General features: G+C 36.8%; 1 protein-coding gene across 7 annotated transcripts in view; it reads right to left on the bottom strand.

The window, feature by feature from the left end:
- The window catches only part of TRPC1 (transient receptor potential cation channel subfamily C member 1), a 63,112-nt gene that overhangs the window by 11,466 nt on the left and 33,783 nt on the right, over positions 1 to 17,863 (bottom strand). For 3 of the 7 annotated variants that reach the window (XM_065876811.1, XM_065876808.1, XM_065876809.1), the window contains 3 exons: positions 17,187 to 17,523; positions 10,393 to 10,532; positions 8,567 to 8,710 (listed from right to left, as the gene is read on the bottom strand). The exons of 1 other annotated variant lie outside the window; for it this stretch is intronic. In XM_065876811.1, the coding sequence (XP_065732883.1) occupies positions 8,567 to 8,710; positions 10,393 to 10,532; positions 17,187 to 17,523 (621 nt within the window). The remainder of the gene's footprint in view (positions 1 to 8,566; positions 8,711 to 10,392; positions 10,533 to 17,186; positions 17,524 to 17,863) is intronic. 3 more of the 7 variants (XM_065876810.1, XM_065876813.1, XM_065876814.1) reach the window with 3 other exon arrangements.

The following is a 17,863-nucleotide window of genomic DNA, read 5'->3' as shown; positions in this document are numbered from 1 at the left end:
TGTTAAGTCAAATGAGAGGGTCTAATACTTATGTGAGTATCTACCATAATTTAGACATGTGTAATGCATCTGGGAGCTTTATTCAAGCCTAATTTCCTTCTCCTTTAATACTCTTTCAAATTCTGGGGAATAGGTACTTTTCATAAATTCTTGTTATTTAAATTGGCATACAAATTTGGAGAATAATTTAACATTACGCTTTGATCCCAAAATTCTATCCCTAGGAATTTAGCCAACAGGAAGTACACAAAGATGCATTACATACAAGGATTTTCATTGTAGTGCTGTAGAAAAAGAAATTAGAACATCCTAAATGTTGTTGTTAAAAAGAATGAAGTGCTATGTGCTGGCATAGAAAGATGCCTACAAAACATTAAGTCAAAAAAGCAGGGTACACAACAGTATTAAACAGCTATTTTTTAAAGGATAGGTTAGATATATATTTTCATATAGATAAGGTTTGATATGCACAGGAAATTTCTGGAAGTTTACACAAGAAACCATTAACAGTGCTTGTCTATGGGAGGTAGGACTAGGGGTGTGGTTTGAATCTTCTTTGCTATATGCATTTATTACTTTTAAGATACAAAAATTAAGTGTTTAGAAAGAATCCCTCCTCAAATGTAACCAGGCCAAATTTATATAATTAGTGAAATCCAACTTCAAATAAAATTCCGAACTCCCTCGAGCCTGCCAAAATAACGCATGCCAATCACCGACGACACAAAATAGTAGCAGCAGGCAAGTGGCCAAGCCCCTCCAGCCCACTATAGTGAGCCAGCTAATTAAGTCGAAGAGGTGTGGTAAAATTTTTAGGCACAGCACAAGCTAGTATTCCAGGCGACTTGGAGTGGGGAGGTCCACTATGCCTGACTTTTATGCACTTGACTAGCATGTGACTCTTTTCAAAATCTTATGCTTCCCTCACTTAGCTCCCTTGCCAAATTCTGATGGAAGCAACAGAAAACTTTTAGAATCAGAAAGCTCAAAATGTGTGAGAAAGAGAAGAAATACATTTCTCTCTTAATCAATGATAGCTTTATTAGGTCACTTTGGAAAGAAATCACTTATTCAGATTGTGACTGCTTAGAATAAAGCCATATCGTGTTAGTAGAGAACCTAATAATGTATGACAGTGAGAGTACAATAACTGCTTTAGATAAGTACAGAAAAGATTGGATTTGAAGAAAATTTAGACACTGTGAGCTTAAAGGTAAATAAAGTTTTCCAAGAGTGACCATGTATGCTGTTATAATTTTAATTTCAAAAACTCAGTCCAAAAGTGAAAGCCTTAATTTAATATTACTGGGGGTTTTTTGTTTTTGTTTTTGTTTTTTTTTGCGGTACGCGGGCCTCTCACTGTTGTGGCCTCTCCCATTGTGGAGCACAGGCTCCGGATGCGCAGGCTCAGCGGCCACGGCTCACGGGCCCAGCTGCTCTGCGGCATGTGGGATCTTCCCGAACCGGGGCACGAACCCGTGAACCCTGCATCGGCAGGCGGACTCTCAATCACTGCGCCACCAGGGAAGCCCTTAATATTACTGTTTTAAAGAATAATTTAATTTCAATATCAAGATGAGCAATATTTAATGAGAACACTATAAACTTCATGACTTGTTTTTTAAAAACATGATATTAGTTCTTGTATAACATGGAAGAACCAAAATTAGCTACAGTGGATATCGCTGAGGTGAACATTAGCTTGAAGAGCACACTAATGAAACATTCATGTGAAATGCAAACATTAAAAGCAGTAAATTAATTTTAGTCTGAGAAAGATTATAAGGTTCATTTATTTGTAAAAATAACAATCACGCTTTCTTACATGTTTACTTATTTTTATATGTGTCAAGAGAATCAAACTGGACTACTTCTCACACCATATACAAAAACCTGAAATCGTAAAACTCCTAGAAGAAAATCTAAGCCAGTATGCCTCTTTGACATTGGTCTTAGCAATACATTTTTTGATATGTCTCCTCAGGCAAGGGAAGCAAAAGCAAAAATAAACAAATGAGACCTACTCAAACTTAAAAGCTCTTGCACAGCAAAGGAAACCATCAACAAATGAGAAGGCAGCCTACCAAATTGGAGAAGATATTTGTAAATGATGTGTCTGATAAGGGGTTAAATACACAAAATTGTACAAAGAACTCAGACAACTCAAACTTCCTCTCTCCAAGCACCCCCTCAGTCATGCTCCCAAGTCCTTTGTATGTAATCTCTAAAATAGTATTCTTCACTTTATACTTTATTTATGTTTGTCTCTTCTAGCAGTCTTTAAGGGCAGGCACAATGTCAGCAAGCTCCAGAGCCTGGCATATTAATTAAAGTACTGAATACAGGGGCTTCCCTGGTGGCGCAGTGGTTGAGAATCTGCCTGCCAATGCAGGGGACACGGGTTCGAGCCCTGGTCTGGGAAGATCTCACATGTAGTGGAGCAACTAGGCCCGTGAGCCACAACTACTGAGCCTGCGCGTCTGGAGCCTGTGCTCCGCAACAAGAGAGGCCGCGATAGTGAGAGGCCCGCGCACTGCGATGAAGAGTGGCCCCCGCTTGCTGCAACTAGAGACAGCCCTCGCACGGAAACGAAGACCCAACACAGCCAAAAATAAATAAATAAAATACTGAATACATAACTACTTTTTATACGTCTTTTATCTAACTCTTTACCATTTAACAAGAGGTATCACATATTTTTATTTATCCTGCAAGGTGGGGAAGGCTAGCATTATCTCCATTTCTCCAAGTGACAAACTGAAACTCAGAAAGATTTAGTGAATTGCTCAGGGTGAAAGAACTAATAGATGGCAAAGGTGGAATTGAATTCTTGCTTATGACTCCCTGCAAGGGCTTTTCTAAAACATCACTTTGTGGTTTTTACCTTAGCTCTCCCATTAGAAATTTGGGTCTGGGTACAATTAAATATTTAGTTCTCACGCATTTTGCGTACACAGCAGGGCTTGTTGAATTAATACACGAATAAATGTATTTTAAAAGATGTAATTGTTAATTAACATTTTGCACCGTCTTTTTTCTAACACTATGTGAGCTGGGCCTTACTTTCCTGACCTATAAAAGAAATGGCCACATGCTGCATCAGACTTGCTCATCTACATGCTATTAAAAATTTGTCAGACTTCACCCCAAACTATTTAATCAGCATCTCTGAGGGCAGGACTGGAGAATGTAGGTTAAATGTGTTCCCCACACCATCCTTGCAGCCTCTCCAGTTTTTGAACCCCTAGACTATACGACTTCTAAGTTTCCCTCTAGCTCTGACATTCCATACTCCTTTCAAGAAAAAATATCCATCCCCAGTATAACCCTAAAATGCAAAACACCTGAAATCACTCTTTACTCACAAAGAACAATACTTTACAAACAACAATAATATGCCATTTATGTTATACAGGCCACTAAACCAAGTCTGATAATTATCCAATAAAAACAAACAATTCACTAGGAATAAAGGATGCACTCGTGTGTCACATACTACATTCACTTTCCAAGTTTTCTTGTATTATTTTTCAGGTCGGTCACAGTTACCTCCACTACTCTAAGGGAATGGAGGAATGGATCTAAACGTTTATGTAAAGTCCATGATGTGTCAGGTACTCTGCTATGCATGTGATATACACTGACCCATTCAATCCTCACAACAGATACAGAAACTGAGACTCAAAGAGAAGAGGTAACAGTAAGTTATGGAGCAAGATTCTGAACCAAGCTGTGTGATCCTGCCTTTTCCTTCTTGTCTAATCACCCAACTACCAGTATTAAAGGCTGCATAAGTCATTTGACACACATGGATAAATGAAGAATTTTAAAAATCTATAAATTATGAAAGGCTGCCAACAGAAGTATTGTACAGTAAAAGTTAATGAGGGACTCATATTACTCAAGGAAACTCTGAGAAGCAATTCAGCACAGTGGTTAAGACCATTAGCTCTTGAGGCAAACTGGGTTGGAATCCCAGTTCTACTACTCATCAGCCATGTGACCTTGTACAAGTTACTTAATGTCTCTACACCTAAGTTTCTTCCTCTGTAAAATGTAAATAAAAGAGTCCGCCTCTTCGAATGGTTGTGAGGATTGAATGAGGTCATAAATGTAAATAAAGATCTTAGAATAGTAACTGACACACAGTTAAGGACTCAAATGTTCACTGTTATCAATATTACCATTATTCACGATTATTTATAGATTGTGCCTTTTTTTTTTTTTTGGTTGTTGAAGTATGTAACATTACTGATTTATATCCAATCATGTCTCTTACATCTGCTGAGGTAGATTAGCTGGCATCCTGAATTCAAAAGAGCGGGAGAGCTAACTTCAAAGAGCAGGCTGGTCTCTGGAGTCAGACCGAGGCAGGTTCAGCTCTTGACTCTGCCACGTAATAGTTCTGTGAACTATTTCTCTCCCTAAGCCTTAAACCCTCCATTTGTAAAATGAAAATGAAAAATAACAAGGGTTGTGATGAGGGCTAAATAAATGGAAAACATATAACAGAGTGCCTGGCCCACATGAAATGTTCAATAAATGTTAGTTGCTGTTATTATTGGGAACAAGCAGGTACAGCAACAGCTAGGATGTAGCCCTATTTCTCCATCAGATTTTTTTGTTTTCTCAGACCAATCAGTGCTTGTATTTACTCAACCCCATCTAACAAGTTTTTCAACTCAATTCAACAAACAGACATTAACTCCATCATATGGAGAAATTCATTCTCATGGGAGTACGAGTGTAGAAATAGATTTTCTAGTGGTGGGGACACTAAAGCTGGTGCATGTCCCCTCTCCCTGGAATGCCCTACAGCCAACCTCCTTTCAACTCATCTTTTAAGGCTTAATTTCAGTGTCATCTCTTCTGGGAAGTCTCCTCTGATGCCTTCAACTGAAGTAAGTACCCTTCCTCTGGGCTCTCTATTACAGCATCTACCATTCCAAATGTTGTCATTGGCTTGTCATCCTCGGTGAACTATGCATTCTTTAAAAGGAGACTGCAGTATACTCACTTTAGTATATTCCCAGTGTCCAGTACCTATCAGGCACTCAATAAATGTTTATTGAATGAATAAGTAAAGTTTCAACAAGCAGAGGATAGTCTGTGACTGAGGTCCCCAACCTTTTTGGCACCAGGGCCTGTTTTCGTGGAAGATAATTTTTCCACATACGGGGTGGGCGGGGTGGGGGATGGTGCAGGCGGTAATGCGAGTGATGGGGAGCAATGGGGAGCGGCAGATGAAGCTTCACTTGCTTGCCTGCCGCTCACCTCCTGCTGGGCAGTCTGGTTCATAACGGGCCTTGGACTGATACTGGTCCGTGGCCTGGGGGTTGGGGACCCCGGGTCTGGGACATTCTAAACAGGGTAATAACATAAAAAATGACAAGGAAGTGGGAAAGCACAGGACCTGTGTGAGATTAGTGACTGGTCTTGGCCCAGATGGAGAAGTATTTCATGAAGAGATAAGGAGATGAGTATAGTGAGCAATGGCTAGAAAGTAAGGCCCGATTGTAGAAGGCCATCTTCCAAAGTCTACCTACAACATGTCAGAAATTTAACAAATACAATCATACAAATTTCAAGTCATAGAATAAAGGATTCAATCACTGCTGAATCAGGATCATTTTATGTAATCCACTACAGGATAATTCCATGACCTTGCTTTGCCTGGTAGAGTCCCAGTTCACAGCTGTTGTCCCAACTTAGTAATGAATAATATCCTTTTCATTCTCTAAAGTGTCTCTATTTGGATGATAAATTATAGTCATTCTAACTAAGGGAGAGATCTGGACTCCTACTGCAGGTTATATAACCAGCTAAAATAAAAGCCTGTCAGCTTCTAAATCTACAAAGATTTGGAAGGAAAAAAATGTTAGTAAATAGAGATAAATTTAACAAACAACTGCAGTAATCACATAAAAACATTATCTGACATAGCACGTTATGTAAAGAAAAAAAGCTGCACTTTAGCTAAAGTAGTTAACTTATTGTCAATTTTCCTTTTGCATTTCTTTTTGCTTTTTTTTTTTTTTTTTTTTTTTTGGTGGTACGTGGGCCTCTCCTGCTGTGGAGCACAGGCTCTGGACGCACAGGCCCAGCGGCCACGGCCCACGGGCCCAGCCACTCCGCGGCACGTGGGATCCTCCCGGACCGGGGCACGAACCCGCCTCCCCAGCATCGGCAGGCGGACTCCCAACCACTGCGCCCCCAGGGAAGCCCTCTTTTCGCTTTATATTCATAATTGGATCACTCTTTTAATTGAGTTCCTTGCTTCTGATTAACAAAACGGAAGAAAATGTATTATAAATCTGCACAAAATTATTCTAGAGTTCTTTGTTACCAATATGTTATACAAATCTTTCATGTCAATAAGATTACACTGGAAAACAAATAACTTTATTGGAGAAATCTTTTAAGTAAAAGCCTGAAGATAGGACTCTACAGATTCTTATTAAATATCTATTTTTCATCCTCTTTCTGAGTAACCAGACCTTGGTTTCTTGGGGGGAAATATGCTCAATTAAAAGTACTCATCTCCTCAGAGATACAAACAGCCATGTGACCCAATTCTGGCCAATGAGTTATAAGTGGAAGTATTTTGTAGGCCTCGAGGAAAAATAATTGTCCTCTTGTTAAAAAAAAGAAAGACAGCTGGCTCATGCTCTCTGCCTTTCCCCTTCTTCCTGCTGGATGCAGACTTTATATAATGACTTGGAGCAGGGAGCCTGCGACCATGAGAACCAGTCACACTCGAGACAAGTTTATATATTTGCAAAACTCATCAAACTATACAGTTAAGATGGGTACATTTTACTGTATGGCAAATTATACCTTAAAATACGTTTTTAAAAAGATCAGTTGCTGGACTAGACCATAATATTTAAACATATATTATGATTAACCTGTAGACCTTTTAAAAAATAGGAGCACACTAAATATTTGTTAGTTTCACTTAAATTATTTGCTAGTTCTATGGCTATTAGAACAATATAAAGTACCTGCTGGAGGAGAAAAACACACACCACAGCTGAAAAGACAAATACCCACTTACGCAGTATTTGTATACATGTCTATAGTTCTTTTGGGAAAAGATTAAGTCAGGAAGACCTGACTCAACAGTTCTAAGAAAAAGAAACACATAATTTGCTAAGAAATAATAATATACTTTTTCCTTTTTAACTTGTTGTAAAAATCTGTAAAGAAATTTTCAGTATAGAAACTTAGTGATACCATCAGTTTTTAGCTAAAAAACAAAGAAAACAATGTGCATGTAGAAATACTGTGGACTCTTGATTAAAACATTTATAGAAGATATTAGTGATAAAATTAAATCAAAATAACAGATAGTCTCAACCAGTGTTTCACAAACCATGTTTTGGAGAAAAAAAGAGACCTGAGCATATTTCATGAAAAATGGGTATGATGTTAACTGAATTTAGGTGATGATAGTTTGAACAAGATCAAACAAGTTTCTTTACTTCTTTCTCATAGGCGTTAATGTGATAATGTGTACTGTGAATTCCCAAAAGAGGTTATACGGAATGCAGTGTATCCCAAACTTATTTCAGTCCGAGCATCTCACAGGACTTGGCTAAGAGAGAGTCACACTTCAGGAAACACTCTTGGAGGATGACAGCACAAGCCAAATCAAATGGGGTTTTTCCTACATATTTTGTTTTCATATCTCTGTTGGAGAAGGTAATTATGCATTGTATTTAAAATATCTCCTTTAAAAATACAAAACAGAATCTAAATTGTTAGTAAATTTTGACTTAACAAGGAAAAATGAATATTGCTCAGGTTTTCAGACTTACAAAATAACAAAGTATTATGTAGAGCTGGTCCCCAAGCAGAACTGGCTCCACCTTTCAAGAACTATCAGCTACTAAAATCTGTGGGGTACATGCAACCAATTATGAGTCCTTTCTTTAGTGTAAAGAGACTTAGAATTTAGTCCTGGACTCTCATGTATAATAATCATACTACTTTGAAACGATAAAAGCTCAATTTCTTTAACTATAAAGTACTGTAAAGCATCAAGTTGGACTACATAAGCTCTATGAAATTTTTTAGCTCTAAATACTCTATTTTCCAACTTACTACATTTGATATTAAGCAAAGTAAAAGAGTATTTTGTTACAATATAACTTACGTATTTTCAAAATCATCATGAAGTATGAATTCTGTTTGTACAACATCTCCCTTATATTTGTCACTTAAAACTTTCAATGTGAAATTCATTTTGGTAAAAAGCAAAATTTTATGTCCCAAAATTTTATTTCGTATGTCTGAAATATAACTATATTTTAAAAACATCTACGTCTATGAACTCGGGGGAGAGGGACAATGGACCACAGCTTAACAAAGTTTGGAATGTCTAAAAGCAGAGGATTATCATTCAGCCAGAAGCAAAGCAGATGAACATGCTGTGACTTTTCAACTGTTAACTATTTTCAAAAGCAAAGTTTAGCTTTAATATCATGAGAAAACAATGTTCCAGTGGACAAGTAAAAGGTGTAGTAGTTTTACAAATTTTCTTCAAGAAATTTTAATTACTTACCTGTAATGGACCCAAGATAGAGCTTGTTGTATACATAAAAAAGAGACGAAGATAACTCAGAACGTTGGCAAATGCAAAAAGCCCTTCTGCCACCAGTGTAGGATGGAATGCATCCCAGTCCTTCCGATCAGCAAAATCATGAAACTAAGGTTAGGGGAAAAAAAGCCAAAGACAAAACAGCTCTCTCAAGTTAGGAAAATAAAAAACAAATATTCTGACTGTTGAAAGAAACTATTTTATGTCTCCTTGTGGGGGAACTCCATTTATGTTTTATAAAGTTCCCTTCTTTTAATAGAAATAACATTGTTTTAAATAAGTAAAAGATTTCTACATATGTGGGGCAATATCACTTGTGCTATATAAAGAGGTTTTCTCAGAAATTCCTATGTTTTAAAAAACTAATGTGTTAAAAACTTTCATTAGACTTTTTATGAATGAAATTTCTGCTAGTTTTTCTTAAATTCCACAACACAAACTTTAAGAATGTGTGCTGTCAATTAATTAGCTATCACATTAAATTAACCTAGCCCTTTGACTCAGGATTCTACAATGGCCCATATATGCTTTCTCCCTTCTAAATAACAAGAAAAAAAAGAGTGTATTATTATACTTTAGACATAGAATGACCACATGTTTCAATTGCCTGGGACAGTCCCAGATTACATACCAGTTTTCCTGGCATAATTATTAATTGTGCCCCCTTTCACTTGTAAAGTGTCTTGGTCTGAATAATAAACTATATGGACACCCTGCTTCTAGAACTAAAGAGACCAGTCTAAAAAAACCAATGACCATCAACCCTTCTATCAAACCATCTATCTATATATGATCTTTTTATTTTCTTAATAACTTCACAACTCTGGTCATGGAACATACCTAATAAACATGTTTGGTACTACTGATCAATTACATGAATAGAGGTTTTTAATAAAGTGATACAAGATAACCAGTTTGCTTTCTCTATAGTCTATGAATCAGTCAAAACCCAAAAAATATTATATAAATAGTTCCTTGAATGTGACGCCTCAGAATTCTAAACTCAGGTGTAAACAAAGATAGTTAACATAATCTCCATTACCTTTCCTGGGCTTTTAATAAATCTTTATAAAAGTAACATTATAAGATGTCTATAAGGTTAGATTTTTGTCAAATTTTAAATTTAAAAATATAGGAATCAGAAAATAACTAAATTTACATAACTTTTTAAGCTGTGTAAGATAATAGTCATGATTTGGAATGTGTAAAACACTATATAATGAGTTCCATTCAGATAAACTTTTTCCTGATAGATATAAAGATATCTAACACTAATCAATTTAAGTAACTTTGTGTTACTTAGGTTAATGAGGTAATATATAGGTTAATGAGGTAAGTGAACCTAGCTCAGATTTAAGGAATTGGCATTTGGTAGAAAGAAAATGCCTAGACAGACCTGGATTTAAATCCAGTCTTGGTTTCTTACTGTGTGGTCTTGGACAAGTTATTTATTATCTCTGAGCTTCCTTTTCCTTATTTGCAAAATGGGGATAAGGACATCTGTCTCATAGAATCCCTGTGAGAATAAAATGAGATAAAGTATAGCAAGTATCAACCATGGTGCCTGGCATAAAATAGGTAACGAACATTTAATGGTAATTAACACCCTTGAAGCTATTAGAAAGGAAGGAAACAATGTGTACTATTCCCTTGCACAAGGATAGGTTTAGAATGAAAACACGTCAGACACAGATTTGGGCCAAAATAACTCTGAGATACATAGCTAAATACCCTGGGTTTTTCCTAAATAAATTTCACTTGTGCCTCCAGTTGACATAGTTAATAGTCACCTTGTTGTGAGCAACCACTTTGAGGGCAAAGGTTGCCAAATAAAGTGAATTCATGACAAAACTGAGTTGATTACGTGATTCTTCTAAAAAGTCTTCCAACCCTTCATACCACAGTCTTTTAATGTCTGACCAAATCATCCCTAAAAAAGGAAGAAAAAAAATCAGATAATGCTCTCTTCATTCAATAATAAACTAAAAAATACCTTAAGACTCAAAGTACTAAATAAATAACACCTGTCAGTTATAGCCTCATTCAGAAGAAAAAAATAACATTCAGTAAAATGTTCTTAAAATATGAAAAAAAATAACCTTAAGTTTCATATGACAATATCTTTCCCAGAGAGGGATTTTAATAAATGATGTGAAACAAGCATAAGAAAGCAAACTGATGTTAAATACAAAACCCCCAAAAGGCTCAGTTCCTGATTCTTTTCTCTGTCTACACTCACTCCTATAGTGACCTCATCCAGTCTAGTCTAATGGCTTTAAATACCATCTATGTGATAGACTTTCAAGTTTTTATCTCTGAACTCAACCTGTATTTACATAATAATAAATATCTCTAAACTTCTTTCCTAAACTTAACTTGTATAGGTACTTGGCTACTCTGTATCTCAAACTGGATGTCCTAACATGTCCAAACTGAACTCCTAATCTCTGCACCCAAATTCACTGCTCTTGAAGACTTCCCCATCTCACTTAATGGCAACCCCATCCTAGCTGCTCACTCTCAATGTCCTTGAATCATCCTTGACTGATATTCTTTTAAATCACACATTCAATGCAGTAGTAAGTCCTGCTGGCTTTACTTTCAAAATATAGTTAGGATCTAACCTTTCTCACCACTATTTCAACTTCAAGCCACTATCTTCTCTGGCCTGAATTACTAAAAGAGCCTAGTCTCCCAGCTTCTACCCTGTTCTCCCTAAAATCTATTCTCAACATGACAATCAGAGTAATCCTTTTAAAATGTAAGTGTTACTTCTCTCCTCAAAACACTGTAGTAACTCCCAGAGGAGAAAGAATGAACTGCAGGACAGAACTCTTTTCCCATGGGAAGAAAATCTCATGTTATCATCTATTTAAGTGTCGCCTTGGAAACATACTACATTAAGAAAAATATGGAAGGTCAGCTGTGTTCAAGATTGTTATAAAAACAACCACTGATTGGGAAACTGCATCTGGACTGGAGGACTATGAGTGGACTCATAGACCCTAAAAGTATACCCAACCAGGACTATATAAAAACATGTTGAGAAGCACAGGCCTCAGTTTCTCTGTGTGATGTCTCTCTTAATGTAAAGTGTGCATGTAGTGGGAGCTACATTCTCAGGCTTTCTAAGATATCCTGCTGGATTTATAAGAAATCCTGGTAGATTTCAGGCTTCTTTGGCTGGGGTAGCCCACACCCATGAATATGGCCTCATTCCACACAACTGAGTGTGCCCCTATGGGGCTGGGAAGCAGCCCCGTCTTTTGTAAAAACTGCCAATAAAGATATATTTGAAGCTGTCACGCTGACATGCTCTATTTCCTGTCTTCTATCTTCCAAAGGTAGGTAAATCTGGTGCCAGGTTTTTGCCTATCGTGTCCAGCGAGTGCGAATGTTAATGAGAACCTAAGACCACCGCTGCTGACTGCAGAGTAGGCATTGCACCTTCCCTTACAGCTCATTTTATTCAGAGTCAAAACCAAATTCCCTACAATCGTCTACAAGGCCCTACATTACCTCTTCTCTCTGATCTCCTCTCCTATCAATCTTTCCCTCCACTACTGGCCTCCTTGCTGTTCTCTGAACACACAAGACTCCTGCCTTAGGGCCTTTACATGGGCTCTTCCCTCTGGCTGGAAGCTCCTCACCCAGACATCCATTTGGCTAACTCCCTCACTTTGCATCTTTGCTCACCACCTACTCTGATCATCCTATTTAAAATTGCAAACCCCATGCCCCTCACTCCCAATCCCCCAACTCTTCTTTCTTTTCCCTTAGTACTTATCACTTTTAAACAATGGATATAGTTTACTTATTATGTCTATTATTAACTGACTACCTTCCTCCCACTTCGGGTAAACTCTTCAAGGGTAAGAATCTTTGTTTTATCAACCAATGTCCTAAATAGTGGCTGATACACAGTGGGTGCTCAAAAATTTGCTCAGTGAATAAATATACATAAATAAAAACCAACCGAACCAAATAACTCCCTTCCCCTTCTTTGGCCAGAAGTTTCTCCATAGTTATATATTCCTGGGAGTAACGGAGAACAGTACTACAATCAAGAATAGCTTTATGACACATTCCTCCACTAAGGTTTTTTTTTTTTTTAAAACAGTGAGCGGGCCCCCTCACTGTTGTGGCCTCTCCCGTTTTGGAAAACAGGCTTCGGACGCGCAGGCTCGGCGGCCATGGCTCACGGGCCCAGCTGCTCCGCGGCATGTGGGATCTTCCCATACCGGGGCACGAACCCGTGTCGCCTGCATCGGCAGGCCGACTCTCAACCACTGCGCCACCAGGAAAGCCCCACTAAGGTATTTTTAAGGAGAATGTAAAGTGACAAAAGAACAGAGTGCTACAACCTAAATATGGATGAAGATCAAGTTAAGCCAATCAGAATCATCCTCTGACTTATCAGTGTACAGAGTAAGTCCCCTGGGAAACACATGAAGTATTCTCAAAATATCTGTTCGTAACATCTTAATTATACAGTACCCATATTTTATGTAGAAAAACATTTTGAAATATTTGCAGGTCTGACAGGGAAAACAGTTTTTAAAAATTCCACTTGGATGAGCTTCTATTTAAAATGAATAGATAAAAACTAACCAAAAATGTTAAACCAAATCGTTTACATTTTATTAACCCAAACACTGTAACAGTAGAACACTAAGCCAAGAAAGATGCTGACAGAAATAAGTTTTATTTCTGTAAGATGTAATATTATACCTAAAGGGAACGCTTGACAAAAATTACAACATGAATTGGAGAAGATTTTGATCAAGAAAGGCAGACATAAGAAAGAATATTAAGTACCACCGACAGTTTCCCAGCTCCTGTGCAATATCCCACACCAAAGTGAAGCTAATACACTTGATGTATTTCCCATTTCTGAGCTGGATTGGAAGAACACAATAATTTTAAACTATTATAAGCAATGCAATCACTACACAATCAATGGACTACATTTTGGGGTCCTTTTTTGTTGTTTTTTAGAATTAGTTAAGATTAGCAAACCGTAATCTCATCATTCTGGGAATTCCTCGAGGCTTGCTCCTAGGTCCTCTCTTCTTCTCATCTTATACTTTCTCAAGTGTCTCATGTGTGCCCACAGTTTCATCTACAACATATATGCAGATTATCTGCATACTGCTAACTCAAGCTTAAACTTCTTCTTGAGCTCTAGACAATGATATCCAATTGTCTGACTGACATCTCTTTTGAATTTCTCGAAGGCTTTTCAACTTCAACATACCCAAAACCACACTCAGGATCTACTCTTTCACAAATCCCCAAACCTAGTACTCTTCTAGAATACTTAGGTTGCTTAATAATTTCCTCCTCCCTCACTTCATATATATATATATATATTTATTTATTTATTTCCATGTCCTACTGGCTTTACTTTGTAAATATTTCTCGAATCTGTTTCCTTCTCTTTCTATGGCAACCGGCGTCAGTCCAAGGCACCATCAGCTTTCATCTAGAGTACTGCAACAGGCTCCTTATCAGTCTCCCTCCACCTACTCTTGCCGCAGCCCTTCCTCCCAACCCGTTCTCTACGCTGTAGCCAGAACGATCTTTTCAACATGAAAATCTGATCATGTCACCCACCTACTTAAAAACGCCAGTGGTTTTCCACTGCTCTTAGTATAAAGTCAAAATTACTTAATATGGCCAACAAGGCTGTCCATGGTCTAGTATAACATCCACTTCTAGAGTTTCATCTCAAATCCCACTTCCCTTGTCCTCCTGCCTCCAGCCTTTACGCAGTCCCTTCTTTGCGCCATGCTCTCTCTTGCCACGGGGCCCCTGAATGTAACTTTTACATCAGCCTAGAATATTTTTCTCTCCCAATTCTCCTACCTTTCTTTCCCAATTCTCCAAGTGGACTCCTATTTATCCTTTAAATCTTAGCTTACTTATCACTTCTTCAAGATAGACTTTCCAACCCCCTGAGTAGGTAAAATGCCCTTATAAAATGCTTACTCTCCTAGCTCCAAGACCTTTACTTAGTAGCACTTAACTCATGTAATTTTTTATTTTATCTGTGTGATTTTCAAGTTATTGGGTGTTTTTCTTTTAAACAATAATTAGACCATAAGCTCCATGAGTGTTGGGCCATATCTATTTCTGCCTGTGCTTGGACAAAGTAGGTAGACAACATTTCAAAATATACATTTCTGTAAGGGCTGTTCTATTATATTCCAATGGTAAAAAATTAAGTAAATGGGTACCATTAATATTCTGTGGATTCATCAACACATTGTTTTCTTTTTTTCTACCTTGCTTTTTATAATTTAACCCTACTTTTTTCCTGGAGGGCTAAGGAAAAGAACAGGAAACAAATGTACAGAAGCCAGGCATCATGAGTCAGAAGTCCCTGTGCTCACTGCATGAAAAAGTAAATTGAACCAAGGAGTGACTTTGAACAAGTAGGCAAATGATTCCTACACGTTTCCTTAGAGCAAGTTCAGATCTATATATTTAAGGAAGTCAGAGCGATCTAAAGACATAACAGGTTCAGAAAACATCCTTGGCAAGGTTTATTCATATCTAACTGTTTCAAAGCAGAAGCTGTGCTGAGAAAAGAAAAATACTTCCAGGAATTTTAATGGCATAATTCATACTGCACTCTTCTACTGAGACAGAATATGTTTAGAAAATTAATAATATTGTGTGTGTGTGTGTGTGTGTGTGTGTGTGTGTGTGTGTGTTCAGGGCCACTGTGATTAGAAGAGAGTAGCCACAGTTTTACCATTTGTTGTGAAATTCAGCGACAGCAGCAATATTTATGCTATCCAAGGAGTGGTATGACTCTCTGACTTCAGTGAGTTTTTACTCACTGCTAAGAAATATAAACTTTACTTCTTATACAGACTTGGCTACAGACGTTCATTTTACAAAACAAAGAAAATATTTTTTCTCTCTCACTACTATTTAAACAATAGGTTATAGATAAATGATATAAATTTTCCCTTTTTTATGACTAAGGTATATATTACAATCTTTCAGAAGTAGTTTAAATAAAGTGGAAAAGTGCTTCTAAGAGATTCCTTTCAGCCTAACCTACCCAATTAAAAATATAAACAAATTTCACATTGAAAAGATCTACAACAATGCAATTTGGAGTCAAATATGATAAAGTATAAATTATTTCCTAAATTAAAATATTAAATTTTAGATAAGATAGTGGAAATATCAGAAACATGAAAATATTAACAAGAAGAAATTATTTAATTCTCTTTAGCCTCAAGTTCAAATGTGTATTATTTTTACTGTATCTACCTAATTTTAAACATTAATGCATAACTCTGATGTAAGATCAAGTTACTTGACATGAACTGATTTCCAAATAAAAATAAAAATCCCAAAATACACTTTTATATCTGAAGAACTAAAAGTGAGCACTGTACATTAACTCTTCTTAAATTATTTAATAACTGAAACAGTCAAGAACATATTAATCAATCCGTGCTTCATAACATAGAAAAGAATAAATTTCAGTATTCCTTTTACTCTATAGCAAATAGTAAAGAAAAAAAAAAGGTGGGAAATGCTGAGGTTAAAAACAAGGTTGAGGGCTTCCCTGGTGGCGCAGTGGCTGAGAGTCCGCCTGCCGATGCAGAGGACATGGGTTCGTGCCCTGGTCCGGGAAGATCCCACATGCCACGGAGCGGCTGGGCCCGTGAGCCATGGCTGCTGAGCCTGCGCGTCCGGAGCCTGTGCTCCGCAACGGGAGAGGCCACAACAGTGAGAGGCCCACGTACCACAAAAGAAAAAAAAAATAAAAAAAAAAAAATAAAAAAAAAAAAACAAGGTTGAAGATCCAGAGGGAAATAATACAGGGGATGTCATTAAAAGACCATAAATAGACAATGTAATTATACCTCAACTTCCCTCCTCCTCCCACCTCTCCCAAAAAGGGCAAGGGCAGTAAAAACTGCAGAAGATCATTAAAATATTTATGATACATCATAATACTTATAAAAAAACAATTTTTAGAAAATAAAATGTCTTTTTTTTCTTTTAAACTGTCATTTCTAAAGAGATCTGGCTGCCATTACAAAGAACTGATTTATAGAGTGAGTCATCAGGGAATGTTTTCTCTATATAAGGTAATATGTAACTATAAAAGTTCATAGGTTCTTAAAAGAAAAGCTAATGATATAATAAAACAAAATAGTTAACTCTTAAAATGCAACCGAGTACAAAATGTATTATTACATTTCAAAATACCTAAGAAAATGTTCATATTCTTATAACAAGAAAAATTCATCAGCAAAATTTGTTTTTCTGTTTCAACAATCATGAACAATTTTAGCAACTGACAAAGAATTTTTAACTTCCGTGTAATTAAGTAATATTAAGTAAGAGATCTGCTTCCTTATCATCAAGTTCAAGAACATTTATCTTTTAAAAAAAATGTTAGTTACGTCTTCAATGATCATGGAAGCATTCAAATTCTTCCTGTATAAACAGTGTAAAATTACAAGTTGAAGGCAGCTTATAATGCCACCAAGCAAGGGAGAATTAATGGGCTAAATAAAGGCAGAACTTTTTAAACTAACTTGATACTTACCAATAATCCACAGTATAAGAAGATAGTCTATTCTTTCAAGGGCTGGCCCCATTGTGTTTTTCTTATCTTCATTGTAGACAAGAGAGTATAGGTTTAATAATAGCAGAAATGTAAAATATGATGCTCCATGAATAATAAATTTCATAAAAGGTGTGTGAATAATTCTGCCAAACTGAGATTTGGGAGCTATCAAATAACAAAGTGACAAAACTGGCCAAAACATGCCAACTGTCAACACAGTCATTATCTTCTTACAGGTAGGCTTACGTCGGTAACCTGACATCTGTCCAAACCAAACAGTGTTCAGGAACTGCTGACAGTTGGACTGGGAGACAAACTGAAAACGAAGCACACACATATAAAAAAAGTAAAATATAACTTGTAAATACGATCTGATAGTACTATTATTTAATTGATAGTCAAAGTTTTAATAATAGTTTGAAATCAATTCTATACAGTCCAGTTCTTTTTGTTTTGTTTTGTTTTCTTACGTGTAATAAGAGTATGGTGGTTAAGAGCATAGACTCTGGAGCCAGATTACCTAGATTCAAATCCAGGCTCTGCCACTTACTTACTAAATGACCTTGAGCAAGTTTTTAAATCTCTCTAAGCCTCAAATTCCCCATCTATAAAATGGGGATAATAGTATCTAGTCATACACTTGTTATGAGGATTAA

The sequence above is a fragment of the Phocoena phocoena genome, chromosome 4 (genome assembly GCF_963924675.1).
Source record: "Phocoena phocoena chromosome 4, mPhoPho1.1, whole genome shotgun sequence".
NCBI classification, from domain to species: Eukaryota; Metazoa; Chordata; class Mammalia; order Artiodactyla; family Phocoenidae; genus Phocoena; species Phocoena phocoena.
The sequence above is the reverse complement of the archived record's forward strand: the minus strand, read 5'-3'. Positions and strand labels throughout refer to the sequence as shown.